Source organism: Osmerus mordax, chromosome 7, assembly GCF_038355195.1.
Source record: "Osmerus mordax isolate fOsmMor3 chromosome 7, fOsmMor3.pri, whole genome shotgun sequence".
Classification (NCBI taxonomy): domain Eukaryota; kingdom Metazoa; phylum Chordata; class Actinopteri; order Osmeriformes; family Osmeridae; genus Osmerus; species Osmerus mordax.
The window spans coordinates 16,638,991-16,654,708 of NC_090056.1; the positions used below are offsets into that span (position 1 = coordinate 16,638,991).

At 44.1% G+C, this 15,718-nt stretch overlaps 1 protein-coding gene and 1 long non-coding RNA gene across 4 annotated transcripts; one reads left to right on the plus strand and one right to left on the minus strand.

The window, feature by feature from the left end:
* Positions 1-320: 320 nt before the first annotated feature.
* LOC136946276 (uncharacterized) lies at positions 321-10,241 on the minus strand. 3 transcript variants are annotated; one of them, XR_010876879.1, is made up of 5 exons: positions 10,181-10,241; positions 5,250-5,379; positions 4,379-4,460; positions 3,141-3,190; positions 321-1,344 (listed from the first exon to the last, which is right to left on the minus strand). It is a non-coding gene; the product is annotated as an uncharacterized lncRNA (long non-coding RNA). The 3 variants fall into 3 exon arrangements; XR_010876878.1 differs by lacking the exon at positions 10,181-10,241 and having other exon boundaries at positions 5,250-5,442; XR_010876880.1 differs by lacking the exons at positions 3,141-3,190; positions 10,181-10,241 and having other exon boundaries at positions 5,250-5,442.
* A 3,730-nt stretch (positions 10,242-13,971) lies between these two features.
* LOC136945353 (glycine N-acyltransferase-like) lies at positions 13,972-15,391 on the plus strand. Its single transcript, XM_067239122.1, has 4 exons — positions 13,972-14,049; positions 14,326-14,433; positions 14,528-14,673; positions 15,043-15,391. The coding sequence occupies exons 1-4, from the start codon at positions 13,972-13,974 to the stop codon at positions 15,389-15,391; spliced, it is 681 nt and encodes a 226-aa protein (XP_067095223.1).
* Positions 15,392-15,718: the final 327 nt, after the last annotated feature.

The following is a 15,718-nucleotide window of genomic DNA, read 5'->3' on the forward strand; positions in this document are numbered from 1 at the left end:
CCGAAGATAACACAATTAAACAAACTCATGTAATCGTGACCGTGGACTGATTTTAGCTGTGACTAATCTACACTCAGAGTGGGTTTGTACCTGTGGTGAAATACTCTGCACTGACTGAATGTAGCCACATTTTATCATCACACAAAACTGTGCCAACATTAGCTTAAGGAAAATGGAAAAAAGGACAATTGTGGATACAGTCAAGGAATAGCCAATTCAATATTTTTATTTTACAATGACAAGCAAGAAAAATATAGTTGACAATCACATTTAAGTCTTAAACAGCACAATTAAATAATACAATCACATAGGATAGTGTTAACAACAATACCATTTATGACATTTAGCAATGCAATTGAAATGATTGGCTGATTGAAATGATTATTATTATTATAGATACAGTTTGTGAGTGTACCTTATTGTAGAAATTGTAAATGTTGATCAAGTATCAGTAGTATAGAAAAATATGTCAACATCAGGTTGTTTGACTTTTTGTGTCACATTTATGTTTCCAGCAAGTGCTGTAACAGGGTGAAGTGTAGCAGTGCCCAGATATAATTGCGTACGTAGTTTGACCACCATGCCCAATCTCTCGACACAAGATGGCACTAGTGAATTGTGAACCTTTCAAAACCCAAATCTCAGTAATTTGAGACAATGAGTTTGAAATTTGAAATGCAGAACATTTAGAAATACATGATCATTTGGTTCACAAACAGCATGACGTAAACAATACATGTTTACATATTAGCATGACATAAATGTACACCAACCAAATGTCATCGTTTGGAAAAAAATAGTCTTAGTCTACCGAGCTATGAGAATTGGAAAAACGCTCATGAATTCCATAGACGTAATCACCAGACGCTTTAAAATCTGTTTAGGATCACTGGAAAATACGTACCACTCTCCTCCTTTCTCCGCTTCCTATTTCTCCCTCTCTGAGTGATGAACAATGAGAGCCGGCGGCCTCTCAGTGCGAAGAGTTTCTGCGGCAGTATACTTGCTGATTGCTTCGTTCTCACTCCTCACAACAACCAGCTAAGACACTGCCAGAGAACCACTCACAGTAGCCACATCTAACAGCATCTCCTCCTGTCTCCCCTTCTTCAAGCCAGGCCGTCTCTCTGCCATGCAACCAGCAGGGAGTCTCTGAGGCCTGTTCGTCATAGACAGACGTTACGGTCAGGTTTCACCTGATATGAGGGATTCGGAATGTAAGTGAGAGGAAGGGGATTCATTTGTGTCCTTCAGATCCTTCGGCTAGCAGTCTGACACTCTTTTTTGTTTTGGGGTTGTAGTCCTATGCCAGGGTTTTGTAGTCCTATGCCAGGGACAGCAGATCTGAAAGACATCAAGGAAGTAATGGTCCATTATTCACAGCATCACTAAAACGTTCTTCTCATAGGCCTGATTTGAGCTTATATCACAGGATAAGCAGAACCGTATGCCAGATGGACTATCTGAAAACAGTGTCACATGGAAACATGATGAAATTAAAACAAACACACATACACTTTTAAGATGGACGGACTTGAGATTTGTCGAAAATCAGGTAGCAGGCAAAGTGATCCTCCAGTCCCTTAGAATAGAGGAACATTCTTTTATAGCACCACTGTACACCCCCTGATCTAAGAATAGGCTTTTCGTGAGTCATATTCTTGCAACAAGACATTACTTGGGTTCAGCTATTATTTTCCGCATCTGTTTTTGTAAGCGTGTGTGTGTATTGAGGGAATATATGTGTTCACATTTGTGTGCAAATGTGGGTGTGTGTAGTGTTGTTGTTAGCCAGACCTCACCAGAGAAGCCACACTGATACAAAGTCTGGACTTCTGGCTATCTATCTTCCATATAGCAGAGTTATATTTAGTACAGAGCAGCCCCTGTGGAATATAGAGTACACTTCGTTGAAGGGACAGCAGCAGCACAGATGTCACAGAGGGCCTTCACACTGGCTAGAAAGATCGAGAAAGGAGGATCTCGTCCTAAGACTGAGAGCCCTCATATCAGCTAGAAGCCTGTCTACATGACAAGCATAGAATCCTATGAGGAAGTTATTGGAGAGCTATGAGGTCACTGCAACCCAGAAGCAACGTTGGATCATGTGACCATGTGACTTTGGAATGAGAGAATTGAGGCAGTGGCTTTTGCATAGATTTTCTGTCAGGTGTTGGATCTTAGGCAGGAAGTTCCTCTTGGGAAATGTCACAGATAGTCAAGTGTTTGAAATGAGACCAAGGATCCGGTTCTTACTGTCTTAAAAAAAACATCAGGAGTCAGTCTATCATAAGTCAATCAGTTGCAGTTGCGCCACACCACACACACGTGTAGACACCTTGTGACACGCTTTCTGCCACAGTTGCTAAATGACTGCGCTACTCCCCTGTATTTTTCTCGTGAGCCAGAAGCTGGCTGCCATGACCACATGATGACAGGAATTCCTTCCTGCTTGGGCTTGATGTAATCCCTAATACAGGATTGCAGAATGCCAGGAAAGAATAAACAACCCACTCGCTTGGTAACAGGCTGACTGCCTGCTGACTGGCTGACTGCCTGCTGACTGGCTGACAGTCCACCCAGCTGACTGACCAGCAGACTGTCTGCCTGGCTGAGACAGAACTCAAACCGGCAAGAGCCTCCTATCAAGCCCACCATGTATCATAGATCCTTACACACAGTCATCAGCCAGAGGTTAATTTAGCCAGGCAGAGAGTTAGCAATGTTGAGCTAGCCAGGATGTGGTTACAATGTGGTGTGAAGGCCTGCCGGGACCCTGTTGTGGACAGTTTGGGCTAGTTCCCCTCCTGCCTGGGTGGGGTTCATGTGGTGAGACTGATGGGTTTGTTGGTAGCTAACATTTGTAATGTTGTTTTCTGTGATTTTCAGTCTCAAATATTTTGCTGAGTAAGTTTGAGGTTTTGAGAGAGCGCGTGCTACATGAGGGATATAAGATTACAACAGGACTGACCTACTGTTTACGTGCTTATGTTTCTTGTCATCAGGGGTGACCTTGTGACAAGAAACTAAAAGACTGGCGAAAGATATAATTTATAGTTAAAGTTTTTACTTTAACTATAAGTATCCTCGTCTTAAGTAACCTGTAACACTCACACAAGCACACAGCGTGATGAACCCACCTCCGCTGTGTCAGATCTGTCGTCATCTCTGTCAGGCTGCTGGTTATGTGCTGAGGAGTGAACATACAAATGGCTGTGATAACACAATCTGGTTCACTTCACTTCAAGTCCTGTCTCTCACTCTCTCCTAGCTTGGCATGTCTTAGTTGGACGTCAGGTGGCTGAGCGGTGAGGGAGTTGGGCTTGTAATCTGAAGGTTGCCAGTTCGATTCCCGGCCGTGTAAAATGACGTGTCCTTGGACAAGGCACTTCACCCTACTTGCCTTGGGGGGAATGTCCCTGTACTTACTGTAAGTCTCTCTGGATAAGAGCGTCTGCTAAATGACTAAATTTAAATGTAGTTGTTACTGTCAGTTAGCAACACTCATGCAGTCATGCTTCCACTCTGTACTCCTATTTCACAGATTAATTCATCTCACGCTGAACACTGACATCACAAAACCATCTACACCAGCACTGCATTGTTAAGTACCTCTCTTCCAAGGCACATTTCCGTCTTTGACGTTTATTTATTTCCCATGCAGTTTAAAGATACATTTAAATGAAAAGGGTAGTTCTCGTAGTTTTCATGGATAAGCCCTACTGTCTACTCTCCATAGCGTATCTGCTCCAGCTTTTACAGTATAAATATTGTAATGTATGTGTCAAAATGCCTAAATGCTGTGCATAACTGTCTAAAGAAACCAAATGTGGACATTGCATCAGTTTTCAGTCGTGGGCATTGTATGTCAAACCGTCTTACGTGAATTATTCAGAGGCTTTTACTCACAGGCACACACACACGCTGACTTTGACTCCTGGTTACCAGAAAACAGTGTTGCCCCAGTAACAATCTGCGTGAGAGTATAGGTTACATTTGAGTAAACTAAGGTTGCCAGCGCTGGGCAGACTTTAATTTATACATATAGATCGAATTTGTTATGATATGAGTTAACAGATATCCTAATTAGTGGATGTGTATTTTTCTTGTCAGTAGCTCACTAACTTCTTGTTGTTCTGTTAGATCCAATTAATTACCACATATAAGACTAAATAGGACATATCTATATACTAAACTGCATGTTTTATACAAGGGCATATCCTTGTACCGAAAAGAAACAGCATCTCACGCCCCTCTTCTTGTGAGGCTGTCTTCTAAACTGTGCAGCATTTTGGTCGTATTTGGAAAGTCCCTCAGAGCGCCTCCATTTTGCAATGTATAAAACTGAATTGAGAAATGATAAACATTGAACTCTTACCCAGTGTTTCTACATTTCCAATCCAAATTCCTCAGGTAACTGAAACAAGGCTGGATCTGAGGACACAGGCAAAGTTTCAGAGCTGAAAGAAAAAGACAAAAACATGATGTTGTTTTTTCAATCAGTTCCTCGTATGTTTGGATCATATCTGAGTCATTCAGGGGACTTCTGAAATGATGTGAGTTGTAACAAGGTTTGTCTGTGTGGAGATCACTGTGTCTACGTGTGATCGGTGAGTCCTTATTGTGTATGTGTGTGTGTGTGTGTGTGTTGGATGTGCATGGAGTAGTGTGTACATAGTGACACTCACTATGGTTGTTACTATGGTACCCATGGAATCAATACATTTGATAAGACAAAGACATGGTCAGAAACACAAAACCGATAAACTTGTATCCCACTGACACAGTTCTTGAGATGATATTATAGCCAAGAAAATAAAATCATTCATTATATGGAATTTAAAAGTTATTTTAAAATGTTTTATCGACCTCACATACAAAAGATTTTTGCCACAGACAGCAGCAGAAGAAACTGTTTGTTTTAAACATGTACTATATGTATTGTGTTGTTACGTGATGTGCTGTTGTGTGTAATGCGGTTATGAATCTGTGAAATGTTGATGCAATATATTATTTTATAATGTATCTGCTGCTTGATTGTGTAACTCACACTATGCAGTACATTTTATTTTGCTTAACTTTTTTGAAAGGCCTGACCAGGGACTGGGGTTGCAAATTAGCTTATAGGCTAGAAACCTTTTATGCAACACATCTACAACATATTGTAATAATGTGCGCTGCATTGTCCCTGACAAATAAACAAATACAAAAAAAATAAAAATAACTATAACCAGAATTAGACTACTCACCAGTTTAGAAGCAGTGGGTTTCTTTGTGTTTTCAGGACTGGAGGGTATGGTATGCTGCACAGCAGTACAAACGCCAGTGCTTCCAATGAGTCCATCGTTATGTTGTGACTCTCATGTTGCTGGGTTCTCCCTGTTCGGGTCAGATAACACTAGCATGATGAAGTTATTGACCACAGGCCTCTCTCTCTCTCTCTCTCTCAAGCAAGCAAGCAAGCCAGTACAAGTCAAGGCATGTCCCAACACGCCTGCCGTCTGCCATCTGAGTGTGTGAGATCTGCCTCACAGGCCACAGTGGGAGGAGCAGAGAGGGGAGGACACACAGAGAACTTAACATGACTCAGCCTGGGTCATTCACTGTGTTATAGCATTAGCATAGCATCCATGAGGTACATGACTGGTTGACTTGTTTGGTTATCATATCTGAGCCATTACCTCTTTCAGTATCTTCATGATATAATGAAAAAAAGATAAAGCCTTCTCTAAAAATTAGTCTTTTGCTGACATGCTATCTTAGAGTGCTGTGTATTACGATACTGTCACACACCATGTTCTTGATCAAATCAAGCAAAAACAAGAAAAAGGAAACATACCATATATGGCACGAAGGCTATCATGCAATATTTGATGAATCTTAGAACATGGTAATAAAGTGCATATTGCCTGCAGGCGTTTTCATGTGGTCTGCCTCTGCCCCCTCTACTGGCTTGTTCCATAATGCGTGGAGCCCACATCTGCATGGCACTGATGGCCTTGGCTCACTCCAGGTAACCTTCCTCATCCCCACTCCACCCCCCCCCCCCCCCCCTCCCATGGCTGACATAGACTGAGTAGATGCAGCTTCAGTGAATACTCTCAATCCGCACTTCACTGCAGCGCTGCTTAGCAAGCATGATCAGCCTGGAGGCTCAGTGGAGGGACCGGGTGCGTAGCCTGGAACAGGAACTCAAGGCAGAGGCTGCTGATTAATCAGAATTCCCTTCTTTTTTTTTTTCTCGAAAAAAGTACACATTAAGTTCATGAATGATGGGAGTAGATCAAACGTGTGAAATATTAATGGTGTGAAAGAGTAAAAATGTCTAATGATCATACTTCAAGAGATCCCAAACACAGCAGTGGCTAAGCATCGTAGAACGGACGCTAGGGAGAGCCTCCTCACACTGATACGCTCATTTGACAAATCACTAGCAATTGAAAAAGTGAAAAAACATATTTAATACGTGTGCTGTGTTTCTAATACTGTCCGTGTCAAGCATCAAAGGAACTAAAGTATGAATGATGCGTCCATGTGCGCTAGTTATTCACGAAGCCGGGTGGTAGATACTTGCGTGAGGAGGGAGGGGTAACGTAAGTTCATCACTGCACAGGAAGTTGATCACTAGGCAGAATCCCAGAGCAGCAGAGACCAGCTCAGCAAAACTGAACTACAGCATGGTTCCCTTTCTGCTGTCTGAGCATCTGTATAGTGCTGTATATCTCACTGAAGTCACTGTTCTGCATATCCCTCCCGGGACTCCGACACTGTCAAACGTCTTTACAAAGCACACACACATCTACACGCACTGTATGATGTATTTTGTTGTAAAAACCAAAGCGGCCCTCATCAAAGGTGGAAGGCGTGTTTGACCCACTGCAGATATCCATTCTTTTGAAGCATGCATGCGGCACTGCCAGTAGTTGAATGAATGCCAATGGATGCAGTTTCATGCAGTAGTTTTGTAAAGTATTTTCTATAAATTTATTTGGTCAGACCTTTCAATCCCCTTTCAGGGCTTAAAGTATCATAAGTCGTCCGTGTGACGCATGAGCTATGTGTTTAATTCTGAGAATAAAGAACAGTCATTGAACTTAAGTTGATTCGTATTACTGTGTTAGACAATTATTTAAAAAAATATATACATTGGTTTTATCAAACCAGTGTATAAAAACAGCCTCACATTATCAAATTCCTGTACCATACCTGCTGTACCTGCACAAACATTTTCAGTCATTCATTAGGACATGCTACGTTCATCTGACAGGCGCAGAAGTCAGTGGTGAAGAGATGGGAGACAGGGGTGAAAGAGGGAAGAGCGAGGGAAGAGAGAGGGAAGAGAGAGGGAAGAGAGAGGGAAGAGAGAGGGAAGACAGAGGGAAGAGAGAGGGAAGAGAGAGGGAAGACAGAGGGAAGAGCGAAGGAAGACAGAGGGAAGAGAGAGGGAAGAAAGGATTCCTTACCCCAGCAAGTTCAAAGCTTGCTGCATTGATTACATCATCGGGACGAAGGCAGTGGAATGGGACAATGCACCATTAGGAGGGGGGGACGAGTGCCTACTTCTCGCCACTGCCTCCCTCTGAAGCTCCCTACACTCACAGAGGGCACTGCTCATCTCCCCTCTGTACCACACACTCTCTCTTACACACACACACACACACACACACTCACACTCAAGCACACTCTCACACACACACACGCGCTCCCCTAACTCACCCAGGTCCAGAAAGACAGCCTCGTCTCCCCGTCCTCCTCGCTCACTCAGCCAGTACATCACGTGACAGACTGGCTGAATGTGTGTACTGTATGTATGTTGGAAAGACAGGTGCGCGTGTGAGTTAGTGTGTGTGTGTCCGAAGAGACTGAGAGAGAGTGTGGGTGCATGCATGCCTGCGTGTGTGTGCGTGTGCAACGATAGACCGGCACTGCAGGAAGTCAGTTGCTGCAGGACACTGCAGGATTGCTGCTCTGCTGCTCTGCTGCTCTGCTGCTGCCTCGCCGGCTCTGTTTTTCCTCTCTCTCTCTCTCTCTATCTCTCTCTCTCTCTCTCTCTCTCTATCTCTCTCTCTCTCTCTCTCTCTCTCTCTCACTCGCTCTCTCTCTCTCTCTCTCTCTCTCTCTCTCTCTCTCTCTCTCTCTCTCTCTCTCTCTCTCTCTCTCTCTCTCCCTCTCCCTCGCTCTTCACTCAGGCAGATTGCTCAAGGAGGAGAGTGGGAGCATGTGCTGCATACTTTTTAGGAGAGGGGGGAGATGGGGAGAGGGGGAGGGGGAGGGAGAGGGGGGAGATGGGGAGAGGGGGAGGGGGAGGGAGAGGGGGGAGATGGGGAGAGGGGGAGGGAGAGGGGGGGGGGTGGGCAAAAAATGAGTAAGGAGAGGGGGGAAGGCATTACAGAGGTGCGGAGCATGCTGGTGAAGCACTGTGCTCGGGGGAGGGGGGCAGGAGGGGGGCAGGAGGGGGGCAGGAGGGGGGCAGGAGGGGGTAGCGATTGGAAAAGGAGGAGAGTTGAGGTGAAAGAAACGTCAGGTGAGTGCGGCAATTTGCTTGCTGGCAGTGCAGCGCTGTTCATCCCCCCACCCCCCCTCTCTCAGTGAGGAAAAAAAGAGAGAGAAAAAAAAACTGCAGATGTTCACAGTGATGTCAGGCTCCCAGATTCTGGTGTAAACGTAAGTAGACCGTTTCAACATGTCTTTAAAGGTTACAGACTGGGTCTGCAGCAGAGAGAGCCTCACCAGAACAACTCGTCTCATAGGACGGGCTGCTGGATAGCGGCTGTGGGTCATTTTCTTTTTCAAGGTCTTAACACAGTAACCTGAGGTGAACCCAAAGATCAGGAAGCACACACACCGTCAGAAAGACCACCATCACAATGGTCTGGATTCATTATACGCAGGTAAGCGGCGCATTTCGGGAAGCCCCGGTTCCCCCTACGACACAAACTTTCACAAAGGGAGCCTACGTCATTTCATTTTCACCTTCTGTGGAGTCGCATAGCAGTTCATACAACATGACTGCTGTCATGGGGAATCTTGACCCCAAATTAGAATCACAAGGAGAGGTGGACAGAGATCTGCGACTGTTATAGAACACATGTCTGAAAGCCTGAGTTCTGCAGTACTCTGAGAAATATGACCTCTTTCCTCTGCCTGGTCTAAGACACAGACTCATTATGGACACTGCACTATCTGTTGTACATCCAGGGAACACACACTTCAAGCTCTTTACAGTACAGTTCACAAACAACTCTTTATAAGTTTTCCCTCACAGTATCAAAGTAAATTGTATTTAGCATCTCTCTCTCCTGCGTTCTCTCTCTTCTCTCTCTCTCTCTCTCTCTCTCTCTCTCTCTCTCTCTCTCTCTCTCTCTCTCTCTCTCTCTCTCACGCACACACACACACACATTTTTACCCCACTCGCTTGTTTTAAAACTTCATCAAGGTTTTTACTCTGTTCAAGACTTACATTTCCTGGTATACGCAGAACCTCATTTGACTGTAATATAACTTCTAGACTGCAGTCTCTCTGTCCCATGCAGGCCACTGTAACCTCATTCTCAGAGTTGCTTCAGCCATGATTCTGTACCGTCAGATCACGTCTGTGAGGGCTAAAACTACACACGAATCACTGTACCTATGTTCCACCAGAGACCCTCAGCAAATTATATTTAACCAAAGTAATTAAGACAGTGACAAGAGGCACTCTAGGACAACTGCACTTTTCCAACGCTTGCAAAGGTTAAAAGGTTCTCTCATTGTTTTCTTTCAGTGTTTTCTTTCTCTATGTCCTGAGTCATTCCTAAAGGCCAGTCCTATCAAATGGCCGGTCCCCTCTGACACGCTCCTTCTATTTAAAGCCTGTGCCATGTGTTAAACATGGATGAGAGAGCAGTTGAGGCGAACCGTTAACTGGCTGGTGCAGGGACTGTGACACTGATTAGACCGAGCCTGCTAGAGGCTTACACTGCAGGCATAGATACAGTACCCGTCAGTCTAGGCCCCTTTAAGAACACAGCATCACATGAACACCGAGACAGTGAGAGGTAAACAGAAATGATAATAGCATTAGAGGAGAATAAAGCTGTCTCTAAGCAACCACAGTAAAGAACTGGCTAAGATGAGCATAAATAATGGGGATGCATCATGCACGCCAAAAGAGCTAGGAGACAAACTTCTCTATACTCACTCTTTACCACTTCAGGCTGGAAGGGGGATGCTGCCCGGGGTTGTGGTGTGCTTCCATGGCGCGGCAAAGTTTACTGCAGCATTGCCTCCTGAACAGAATGACATTGTTTGCACTCTCCCCCTTCTCTCTTTCTCTTTCTCTCCCTCCTCCTCCTCCTTCTCCTCTGTGCTCTCGCTCGCCCCTCCCTCCTCCTCCTCCTCCTCCTCCTCGCACGCTCGCTGGCAGCACAAACTGCACCGCTCAGCAGTGTTTCCCCCTATGCCGCAGCACATCCTGCATGAGCTCTGCGTATCTGAGTGGGACGGGACTTTTAAAGGGGAACGCAACCTCCAGGGTCAGTGTGTGTGTGTCTGTGTGTGTGTGTGCGCTGCACATCCTTAGGTCCACCCCCTCCCACAATTCCTCAACACCCCCACCACCCCTACCCCCGTTGAGCAGCATCAGGGTTACCGGTTCCCTCACAAGAGACTCCCTCCCTTTACCCCTCCTCCTCTCCTTTTCTCCTCCACCCCCCCAACCCCTCCCCACCATCAGCACCTTCACCACCACCACCCCTTATATTCATTTTCACTGTAAAGCGAAACCCATCCTGTGTAAATGACAGTTCTCAATGGGCAACAGTCTTCTTCAGCAATGCCACCTCTGATTCTCTCATGAAGGTCTTATGCCATAATATCTTTCACTTCTCCTGAATGCCCCGAATAGACGGTTTGTCTCCAGGTATTAGCTCAAAATAGGCCAACGTGATGCGTGGTGAAAATGGTTCTGTGTGGATACAGTACATTTGTACTGTAAGAAGCGGAGAGCTGAATTACATTATTGCCTTTACTCACATGACAAACCAAGTACCACATACTGTACATGATACATGGTACAGAATCAATGTACTGCAATGGGACACAGGGTCATCATTGGCAAGGTTGGATTTTTTCTCTACCAATTCAAATTTCTCCTGATCCATCATGCACCATTCTGACTCTCCGCTATTCTGCATTGCGCAGAAATATAGAAATGATCTAATTGACCAAATTTATCTTTCTCAAGTTCGTGAAAATCGTCATCCATTATCATTAAGGTCATCGTCGTAATCTTTTTCAGCTGTTATAATACCTAAACCTCACTACGTATGTAAATAGAAAAGTGCACTAAATTATTAATAATTAATCCTTTTAAGGTTCTTCAAAGTAAATCGTTACTATAATCATTGTTTGACCCTACAGAGTTCCTGCACAACGGCGCCTTGAGGGTTTTCTGCAACACTGCTGCTGCACTGTGGGGTTCTCACTGCAGAACCAAGGCTGGTTCACATGACTGTACTCCTGGGCCCCCAATGAACCTTGTGAACCCCCCCCCTCTCTCTCCCTCAACCCCTCTCTCTCTCTTACTGTGCAGTAGCACTGGGTAGCTGCACATTAACCCCCAAGGCGGAAGGGCTATAGGCTTACCTCAACTAGCATGTAAGGTTGGCCGATATAGTCTCTGGAGTCCACCTCTCGTGGCAAAAATACCTGAATGGCAGAAACGCACTTTGCGCTGAAGGAAAATCCTGAATGAGCAGAGCTTGCACAATGGCTCTCTGTGTTGACAATCAATGACTGTTGGAGGTCAAGTGTATGATGCCATTCATGCCGGTCATACAGTGCACTGTGAGTATTAGGTACCGAGTTCCAAACGTCCAACTCAACGGATAAGCTCTCAACTTATCAGGCAGAGCTCTGTTCTGCGGTTCTGTCTGTGGCGTGGGGGATCTGCTGGCAACGACAGTGGCAGTGCGACAGGGTCTCTCATTCACACAGCGTCTGTCATGTGCACAGCGGTGACATGGCTGAAAATGCCCCCTCCGGCAGATTCCTCACACGCCCCAACTCTTCAGTAATGGCATCCCCATTGATAAATAAGGCATGAGGAAGGGCCCTTTTAACTTGTCCTATCACGTTACTTGCTGCTGTATACCTGACACTGTCGCAACCAATGGCTCCAGGCTCTCGGCTGTCTGATGTTTCTAGATCTGTTCTCACAGGGAACATGTGTATATGGGCTGAGGTCTGCAGACTCATCATCAGTCTTGCCATCTTTTTGTTTAAATCATAGGTACATGTCTTTTTCTGTGGACATGACTGTACATAATGCAGGTGTATGCGCTGCCCTTGCTGACTGGACAGTTGATAAAAAATGGACCACACATTCTATTCACGCTATTTGTGAATACAGGATGAGCCACCGACATGGCTAATGTGAGGTGACAGGAAGTGGTCCAGATGGTCATCTTGGGAGAGAGGTTATCTATGATGTATGGAGAACCTGGACGTAACCTGGTCTGGAGAGCTGAATCTAACGAAGCATCGAGGCTAAAGCGGATGCGATGTGTGTTACCCAGGCCCACTGCTCCTCTCTATCGATCTGCACAGAACAGATAATAGACACATTGATTCACATCCTCAGCAACTTGCTTGGTTAAGACATCACTCTGAGCGCATTCCAAATAGTGCTCAATCAATGAATAAAAGTGTCTTGACTGAGTCTTTTCCTGGCTTATCCCAAATGATTTGAAAATTTGCAGAAGAGCAACGTTCATATCCAACCAGAAAACATTTTGTGACATGCTTTGCTGTGAGGGGGATGTTGTGCTAAGCTAATTGTCGTCAACACAGACCAGGGAAAACCTGGCTTTGCTAATTAGCAGTGGTGTTCAAGAGTCATCTCAGGTGAACAGACTGGAATTTAATTGAAAGAGTTGGCCATGTAGACTGACGGATCCTGACGGATGCAGACTTGGGGCAGGCGAGTGCAGTATTTCACTGCGCCAGTGTTTCTTTGCTGACCTCATTTTGTGAAACTGGGCAGATTTCTCCCAAGGCCAAGCTGGTGGAAAAAAAGTTAGAGCCATAGACATTTGCAGTTTAAAGAGGGTCGTTCACAGATCATTTGGAATTGTTAAGCACTCGACATAAAACATCCTCAATTTCAATCTTTATCAATCCTCATTTGAAGAGCATCCCATAGCTATATTTTCACATTCACAAATTAAGTAAACTTAGTATTACGATGAATGAATGGTTGTCAATATCCCTGATAATATTCCTCTTCCAAGGTCAAATGTCTTCTGACGTCTTGAACTGGCACCTAGAAATATGAGGAAAGAAAACTGTCATCTGTTTTTATGTCAACATTAAAGAGATTGGAGTAACAAGCATATGATGGATTAACATTATGTTGAGTGAGGGAACCTTTGTGAGTGGCTACTCCAGGGGCTACTGGTAACTAAGCTGTGACTTTGCCATCTATCAGCGTCAACACCATTTATTGTTCTGATTACAGGAGTGTTGTGGAACAGCAAAATGCAAAACATATAAAATACAATGGAATATACAAGATAAAACAATGACATATGCAATGAATACTATCCATGTATATGATATGGTTTATAATGTAGGATGTTCTTTAAAAAACGAAATCAGTGTTTTCATCTTTTAGAATTCAACATTTTTATTACCGGTACCTGTATTTTGTAGCACAGCCAGGTATTTCCCTAATAGTGCATGTCTGCCAAGCCATAAGCACACAGTATGTTCTGAAAAATACCTACTATATATGGTATATCAACCAAGCAGTGGACTTTGTACTTGTCAGTGTAATCTCCTGCGGTAATTTTAGCTTGAACCTATTAAGCTGTAAAACAACTGATTAATTTGTGAAAAAAACAGGCTGCCTTTCTATAGCTAGACTGAACTTTATACTCGACTGAAACAGAATAAATGAATGTGTGTGTTCAGTGCTCACAGCCTCTCGACATGATCATCTTGAAAGCAGTCAAGGAGCTCTCTGTGTTGAGAAATATCCTTTACAAAGACCTCACACAGTCAGTCACTGTAGGCTAATACAATATTCCATTATTTTTATTTTTATCACAAATAAATCAGTAAACTAACTAGCTAAAGCTGTGACTGTGCTTCAGTATGGGTTTACAGGTTTTATGTGTAAATAGTCTAAATTTAGAAATATATTATGTATCTGTGTTGCGCATAATCTGCAAATTGATGTCCTACTATGTGTTTTTATGTATTTCCAAGTAATTAGTGTTCATGGGTGCATGGTCTTTTATGGCTCTGATTGGCTTTTTAATCTTTTCTGTTTGTTTTTCTCAGGTTCTTGGTGGTGTACTGCATATCCTCCACAACAACCCCTGTCACCTGGAGTTATGCGTAGACTCTTGGCCTATATTCAGCACTGTCATTTGTTATCGTCGAAAACAGGCAAGATGGAAATATAAAACAGATAATTTATTAAGTCACAGACCTGACACTGGATGCTGTATTCACCTTCTGATATGAACATGACATTTCTAAGGCAATCATCAACTGCTTACCTGACATATGCACTATCTTCACCCTGAGCCCGGACACCTTGAGAACAATGCTCCTTGAGACCAGAATTGTAAACTGGAAGAACGGGCTTACGTTCAGAGGTAGGGGCACTCCTTACCTCATCCCTGTGTGATGCAATATGCTTATATTTGTTAGGACTGTCATGCTTGGTTAAAATCTTTTTTTTTTGTCTTAAGTATCCATTTGTAATTGTTGTCTTTGAAAGGCATTCCAAGGTCACTCTGTGGTCTTATAAAAGACAGTGCTTCCTTAAATGGACTGGATATAACTGAATATGGTGATTACAATACCTAAATTCATCGCAGTCCACACAGCATGGCAGCATATCCAGCATACCATGGGTAAGATGAGCCACAGTTTACTATTTACAACAGAATTTTGGAATACTTGTCTTTGTTTTTGTACACGTCAAATCAACAACTTAAATACTCTTAACCTCACCTTGTATCAAGCATTAGCATTTTCTCCCATGACCAGAAAGAAGCACCCTCTGAAAATCTCTAGTCTGGATGTGTCTCACGCAGAGCTAGTGGACAGACACCTGCCTTACGGAGGGACCCAGGAGAGTGTGAGCATCCACCACCTGCCGAACGTCTGTGTGACACAAGACAGGGAACAGCCGGTGTCCTGGATGCTGTCTGACGAGCTGTGTGAGCTGAGGATGGCCTACACCTTCCCGGAATACCGGAGGTCAGGACACTTGATGGCACTGTCCGCGGCGTTGATGCGCAAGGTGTGTGCCATGGGCCTGCCGGTTTACTGTCACGTCAACCGGGAGAACCATCCCTCCATGACAGCCGTGACGTCACTGTCAGGTGTCCCTTGATGGAAAATATGTCAGTGTTGCTTATATGCAAGGATAAATACTGAAGACTTCTTACTCTATGCAATAAAATTAAGATGATGGCATATCTTATAAGTGGTGCTGTTGGTGTTGTGTGTGTGTGAGTAAAACTGAGTGTGTTTTCAGCAACATTGTCGTGTTCAGAGTTTAGAAATGAAAAAGAAGTTATCTGTGATACGATGATGCACTGGACATTTTGCTTCCATCCTCTTCCAATTCTGCCTGTGTGTGACACAAATCTTTTTCCAGTCTTGTGCATCTAGACAGCGGTTTTGATTTAGGACCCTTCTCTCAATCACCCAAAGAGAC